Source organism: Pavona decussata, unplaced genomic scaffold, assembly GCF_977016875.1.
Source record: "Pavona decussata unplaced genomic scaffold, jaPavDecu1.1 SCAFFOLD_245, whole genome shotgun sequence".
Taxonomy (NCBI): Eukaryota; Metazoa; Cnidaria; class Anthozoa; order Scleractinia; family Agariciidae; genus Pavona; species Pavona decussata.
The window spans coordinates 300,001-307,500 of NW_028145650.1; the positions used below are offsets into that span (position 1 = coordinate 300,001).

A 7,500-nucleotide genomic window follows, 5' to 3' on the forward strand; every position below is an offset into this window, starting at 1 on the left:
AAGAAGAAAATCATTTTGATGACTGAAAGTTACTCGAAGGAAAATGTGTAAATTGTTTTAGTTCGCAAGCGTACTACTGCGCAAGGCATTACGTTAGCCTAAATGTAAGATTGATGAGATTTTTTTTCCAGCTGATTGACAGTTCCCGCCAAATCACGGCTGGACGATATAAAATTGATCAATGTGGCTTTCACGTTCTCAACTTGATCTTGTCCGGTGAAGTTTGAACAGCCATCAATAAATAGTCAAAGAACGGAAGACTTGGTTGTACTCTTAAAAGCGTAAAACCTTAGTGCGACAATTTGTTATTACCGCCTATAGAGCGGTTTTCAATCGAGTGTCGTAAAACCAAAACCAAAGCAATTACTCTGGCCAATCACAACAGGTGTAAACAGCGCAATGAACCAATCAGAATTCAAAGCACATACATGTAACCGGCGCCAAGCGCGGGAAAACGCGTGCGAGCGAGGCACGATTGGTTTTGGTTTTACATCTTATTGGTTGGGAAAGTGGCGCGAGTTTTATCAACCAATCACAGAGCGTAGTAATGTAAAACGCAGTTACTTTCGACCCTCATTTGAAAACCGCTCTACCCACCAGATTTTAATCTGTTAATTTTTTGGGAAAATGGTTGACAAAGTTCCCCCGCTGAAAAAGCTACCTGAAACCGTCACTATGAAGTCGTGCGTATAACTCCCAGTTTAATATCTGCCCAGTTCAACAAATCTTTGTAGTTTCCAAGGCGACTGTTCTTTTGGACTGAAATTCCATTCTCACTGTGATAAAATTGTGTTTGCACATATACCGGCACGAAAACAAACAAAGGGCAATAAACGACTTAAGGCCGAAAGATTGTCACTACGTGACTGATTTTTGAGAAAGGCATTAGGTTTAACCCCTTTTAGCGAATTGAACACATACAGCTTGCTTTTAAAATAAAAACTCGACCTTAAATGTTTGCAGTACCGGTTTGTCATTTCGCTTGTTTAATTTGTAGGTCAAACCAGTGAAAGTCAGGCAACGCACAGGCTACACTATATCATCGTTCTGTTTCTGTACCTCGGCCTCTTTTGATATGCTAGAAACTCTCCACAAAAAGAGTATCCAGGCGACAACTGCAGAAACCTGAAATTTAGAAAAAATAGTGATACAAATACAATATTTCATTTGTTGACATGTGACAGAAATCCAAATTCGAACGAGTAATGTTATTGACTCTTCGTGACGGACGATTAGGCATGTTGATCTTCAATTCACTGTTGGTTACATAGCTGAGTTTGAACTGCGCAAGAACAAATTAAAACCTGGGGATAAAAACGGACTTATAAAAAGCTAGAGTTTCCTAAAACAACTGGTAGTCGATTTTACAACCAGTCCCGAGTGGTTCCACATAAAATGTCGGCGAAGTTCTTCGCTCTGTTGTTGCTCATTATCTGGAGTCAAAACATCAAAGGAAAAGGAAAACAGTCGGAGAATGAAAGAAATGGTAAGTTTTAACATAAAATACAGATTATTTACTGTGCTCGTACGCAGGTAATACTCACCAATCCCATTTAAGTTTAGCTTTTCCTCGGTTTGTTCAAGATTAGTCCATTTTCTTTTGTCTTTCCGCTTTATACAAATGTTCACAATATACATTAAACTTTCGCGGAATCCCTCAACGCAAAGTTCTAAGTACCTCACCAATTTGTTTGCCATAACTTTTATTGTAACTTATGATTTGATAAGCGTGTGCAAAGAACTCTTCTGACTTTATCTGGCCCATCGTCAGAGACCGAGTGCAAGGTAGATGGCGCTGTACATACACTTTCTCTTACTTAAGTTAAAGAATTAGCTTCAGTATATTGTTTCAGTCAAAAAATCAAATAGAGGATGTCGTACTATCGAAATGGTGTAATTTGGCCTATTCGCTTTCATTCATACTGCATCAGAGGGCCTCCTTAATTTTCATCGCTTCTGAAGTTACGCTGGTGTTAATGAAGGGAGGATGGTAAAATGCATGGGTCATTATCGAACTTGAACTGGAAATCATTAGGCGAGTAAACTTAACATAAAATTTAATACCTTCCTGCACTCGTTTAAACTTCTAACTTTTTTTTAACTTTTTCTGGAATCGGTCAGTCTAAAATGGTCACGAAAATTTTCCTTCTTCATGCAATGAAAATGAAAACATTTTATGGAGAATGGATTTGTTTTTAAGTGATTGTTTATATTTGTTTCAGATATCTTGAAGAGTTTTGATGAACACAAACCAAGGCACAAGAGGGCAGGTAACACGTCACGTTGAGGGAAATAGTTCTCAAATTTCCTGTTTGCCGGCTTCCGAACGCAATTTGCCGTACAAGAAGCAAGATGCTTCCAAAAAATACCTTCGATCTTTTCAGGAAATTCCAAAAAGAGATAAAAGCTTAAGTTTTTTAAGAATGAGTGGTGAAACGATTTTTTTTCTCATTCAATTTGCTGGGTAATAATTTCATATTTTTACATTATACTGACGTTTTTTATTAGAATTCTCATTATCCAAGCATTAATAATTCAGTGCTGGCCACCTATGATGGCAAAATGCATTTGAGTGGTAGGCAAAAATAGGAAAAACGCCTCACAAGATTGAAGCACAAATGGAGTGGCATGGATCCGAATGCGACGCCGCAGACTTTGGTTAAGACTCGTGATCACGCAAACTCCCAATTTTATTCCGGTGTACTATGTTGCTCTTATAACATTGTTAACTTATTCTGTGTCTACATGCACTGCCGGACGTAGCTTCAATAGCATGAAGAGACTAAAATCTCTTCTGCGAAGTATGATGACGGACGAAAGATTAAGCTGCTTAGCAATCCTTAATATACATAAACATAACAACGTGGATATTGACAGGTTGGTAAAGGAATTTGCCAGTCTTAAGGGTCGACGCCTCGCCCTTTGCTTGTGACCTGTCTTCATTGTCTTTGTATTTTTTTTTCTTTCGGAACCGGCACTGTAGCTTACAGAAATCACTAGGGAGACGGTTAAAACAAACAACTTTCTACTGCATTTTTGCCGCATTATTGAAAATGCCCCGAGAGAAAAACCAGAAGATGGCATTTCCGAGACCCTAAATCTCACAATTTTCTGGGGGAGCATGCCCCCAGACCCCCCTAGTTGTAAGCGCCTTTGGCGCTTACGAAAAATTTATTCTCGTGCGTACATCTTCAAAATCCCACGCTACGCCCCTGGCACTGAGACCTTTTCAAAGACAACTTCGTTTTTAATAACTGGGTGAATCATGTTTTACGTTTGTTTGAGAAAAGGCACTTGGAAAATTTATCATTGTATTGTATTGTTTAATTGTTGAAACGAGAACAAATCAGTGAATTTCTATATCAAATCGCGACTTTCATTAGTGTTTCATAGGGTCCATCATATATATACGTTCGTAATCGATTACTGTGAAGAAAAGTGTTGTTTTTCAGTTAAATGTTTTCTTTAGGCATAGAATTCAAAATACAATTAATGATACTGTAACTGGGATAGAGTTCTACTGGCTGAGCGAAACGAAATGAGTGGACAAATAAAGTTTTCCTCGCACAGGGCAGGGGACTGGAGCTGGAAAAAGGCGCGCAGATGCTTTTGTCTGACCACTCTCTGTCTTTAGATTCGAAATTTCCGTGGTTTTTTTTTTTTTTTCCCATTTGGGACAGATTGAATGCATCATAAGGGCAGTGTTTTTTTGTATTTGTTTTGCTTTAGCACTTTGTATATAACATTGCACACGGTGGCGTACGAGAAAGTCTATTTTTTTCTGCGAAAAATCCGTACAAATGTACCGAATTTACCGTGCTCCCATTGCATGAGTTATAGAAGCTAAACACAGCTTTCAACCAATCAGGGGACGCGCTCTCTATGTTATTAAATAATTTTTAATTTTATAAACAGTGCGTTTTTAACAAGGGTTTTGTGTTTTCAGCTCCCTGCGTTGATAAATATGGCAGCTGCAGTGTTTACAAGCCTTACTGTACACACCCTGACTATAAAGATTTCCTCGAAGATCAGTGCAAGAAAACATGCAACCTGTGCCCAAAAGGTAAGTGTGTTTCAGAGCAAAGCTTTTTCGGAATCTTTAACTCAATAAATGATTTACTCATCCTTTCTTTCTCTAATCAAAGGATCTCTGTTAACTTAAAATGCTGTGTTTTTGTTTTAGTGTGCTCTGATCGTCTTTCTTACTGTCAAGCTATCAAGAAAAGTTGCAGCGACCCATCCCTCCAAGCGTCAATGGAGTATTATTGTGCTAAGACATGCGGAAAATGCACAGGTAGTCTGAGGGTGGGCCGATATACCGATACCAAATAATCGACATCGCGTAGAAAAATATCGATATATACGAGAAATATCGATTATTTGGATCGCTTTCGATACTGCTCACGTGACAACTCACTTGATTATTGAAGGCTGTTTTAGTGCCGAACGCCAATATTTCTCCGTTTGCAATGTAACACAGCTCTGCAACATCAGGTGGTTTTGGTGGCTCGATTGTAGCCTGGGTATGCGCAAGGAAATACTTCAGGCGATGACGTAAATATTTAGCATGCGGATCATGAGGTATCGATACAACCTCGTTCCCAGGGCCTTTTCCCTAGCTTGGGGGTGGGGCGGCGAAAAGGGGCCTTTTCCCGCCCCACTCCCAAGCTAGGGAAAAGACCCTGGGAACGAGGTTGGTATCGATATCAATTATGAAAACAAAACTACAATATAAGACTACCATGTAGCATGAAAATTCTGCGGGTTTTATTTTTTGTGGATTTGCGGATTTTCCTCGATCCGCATAAATTAGTTCCCGCACAAAAAAAAAAACACAAAATAAAACGCCGCAAAAATTAACTCCCTTCAGTCATATTAAAAACTCCACTTTTAATAGACTTTTGCCACTGGGCGATATACATTGGACTTAAACAAGAACATTAACATTAACTTTTCATTGGGAAAAGCAACAAGAGCTGCCGGTCAAAAGAGAAGAAATTTAGTTGGCTCGAATGTTCTGCTGCGTGAACAGAGCATCGCAAAAATTAGTTCCCAGTAGAAATTTTAGTCATCTCGAACAGCAAAAATTTGTTCCCGCAAACCAAATCGAGGCGGAAAAGAAGGATTCCCCAAGGGGGTGGGAACGGGACGAGGCCATATAAGGGAATGGGGGTGTGGGGAAGAGCTGGGAAGGCCCAGCAAGACATAACCCAAGAATGAATTTCGTCTTTAAACTAACATGTGTTTTTTATATCTTGTAGTCGCACCAACAACTCCGCCACCTACAACCATTCCTCGTACGGAACTACCAATCGACCAGGGTAAGAAAACAACATTTTTACTGATACACAGGTCTCTCATCATCACTGATAGTTAATAGAAGTTTTGAAATGTCAAATATAACGACGGGCTCTGTGGACGTACACGGAAGTAAACACAAGCAAGTTCGCATCAATAAAGTCCTGAGCGAATTTCCGTCGGTGACTAGTCATGTAAGCGGACTTAAAAGATTTACCAATAAATGAAAATTAGATGAAGTCTTGAAAGTTGTCCCCAAATAAATTCCCAAGTGGTCGCATTCGCGAGTTTCTAATGCACATGTTTTTAACCTTGTTTGATTTACATATTCGGATTGTTATTTCGTATTCTTTTTCCCTTCACTAGGTAGCGTGGAATGTGGCAAAAGAGCTGTCCATTCAAGAATAGTGGGCGGCACTGATGCGAATCCAGGGGCTTGGCCGTGGCAAGTCACATTAGACTACAGCGGTCACCCAGGACCCCACTGGTGTGGGGGATCAATTGTCACCCCTGATTGGATTGTCACTGCCGCACACTGTTTCGCTTACGGGGATGACGTTCACAAATATAACATCACCGTAGGTAAGGAAAACGGGGTTTATCAACATAAATGATTATGGTCTACCATGCCAAGAGCTAAACAATTCACGGAATCTTATATTTCACGAAACTAAAGCATCACTTGTACTCAATTCTCGTTCCCAGGACCTCTGTTGTTTTTGGAACACGCGGCTTTTGTAATACTGTGAAATAATTTTAACTGTTGACTATAGTCTATACTATTTGAACGAATTAGTTAAAAATTAGTTGAAATTAGTTCACAATATATCTTTCATATATTTATTTATCCATCCTTGACGGGTATATTACGAATATGACCAGCTCCCAGTTGGCTGGATAGCTCAGCACTTCACCGGCATCGCAGAGGTCATGGGTTTGAATTCCGTTCAAGTCTGCATTTTTTTAAGGCGTTCTTTTCGCAACTACTCAAGTTGTGTACTTACTGCCAGGATCTTTCTTCTATTTGATGAATCAGTTGAGTTATGGCTTCATCTTAAAACTCATGAAGTACAATTTAATTGTCTGATTGTGTAATTATTTTTTTCCTCCATTTTCTTTCTTTCACTGGTGGCAGTGGTGCGATGTTTGTTTTCCAGCCAAATCACATGACGTAGTTAACCAAAATCAAAGCAAATGCGAAATTACTCTTGACACTGAACTGGAAAGCACTGCAATTCATTTGATTTGAATTGTTTTCTTTGTTTTTATTATTTTTATTATTATCATCGTCATCATCATCATCATCATTATCATCATCATCATCATCATCATTATTATTATTATTATTATTATTATTATTATTTCAGAATAAAAAGTAGCGATATTAAAACATGACGTTTCGGCGACGACATGTCACCATTATCAAATGTAAATCATAATAAGATTGGTAACGTTATATAAAGAAAGGAAGGTGTGAAATTACATTAGAATAAAACGAGATGGAGTAAAACGAAAGAATGTGCAAAATTAAATGAACAGTTTTGCTGGTATGGAGTCTTTTTGAGTGTTAAGAGTCGGTCTCTTTTTCCTTATTAGAAGCATCTCGTAAATAAGGCACTCGAATTTCCCGCGGCATTTCTTTGCTTAGGCATTCCTTAGTTATCATTATTATTATTATTATTATTATTATTATTATTATTATTATTATTATTATTATTATTATTATTATTATTATTATTATTATTACATACCAGGTCAACACGACCTTCATAACCTGGATGGACATGAACAGAAGATTACAATCGACAAAATTATCAAACATCCCAAGTATGACGCGTACAAGAACCACGACTATGATGTGGCGTTGATGAAACTGAAGACACCGATCAAGTACAACAATCGCGTGAGACCCGTGTGCCTGGCCAAGTCCGACTTTGATACTGGAACTTATTGTTACGTCACTGGATGGGGTCACACAACAGAGGGAGGAAGTGTGCCAGCGGTAAACTGCCATGAAATGCTGTTTTGTTGTTGTTCGCCTTTCACTCCCAACACTGGAATATAGGTCGCAACAACCCTTGTTTTATTCTGTAACCGAATCTTTTCTGGGGGCACGCAGCAGCCAACCATGAGATATATGGAAGGCCTGACTACTACGTCGAGAACTCCTTGCCCTACCCTTCGTGAAGAGTGTGTGGGTTC

General features: G+C 38.9%; 1 protein-coding gene across 1 annotated transcript in view; it reads left to right on the forward strand.

Moving 5' to 3' along the window:
* Nucleotides 1–1,339: 1,339 nt before the first annotated feature.
* LOC146457155 (chymotrypsin A-like) overlaps nt 1,340–7,500 on the forward strand; it is a 7,483-nt gene continuing 1,322 nt past the window's right edge. The window contains exons 1-7 of the mRNA XM_085092248.1: nt 1,340–1,486; nt 2,223–2,270; nt 3,947–4,063; nt 4,184–4,294; nt 5,262–5,321; nt 5,665–5,880; nt 7,053–7,300. Coding sequence (XP_084948374.1) covers nt 1,396–1,486; nt 2,223–2,270; nt 3,947–4,063; nt 4,184–4,294; nt 5,262–5,321; nt 5,665–5,880; nt 7,053–7,300 — 891 coding nt within the window. The 5' untranslated portion in view covers nt 1,340–1,395. The remainder of the gene's footprint in view (nt 1,487–2,222; nt 2,271–3,946; nt 4,064–4,183; nt 4,295–5,261; nt 5,322–5,664; nt 5,881–7,052; nt 7,301–7,500) is intronic.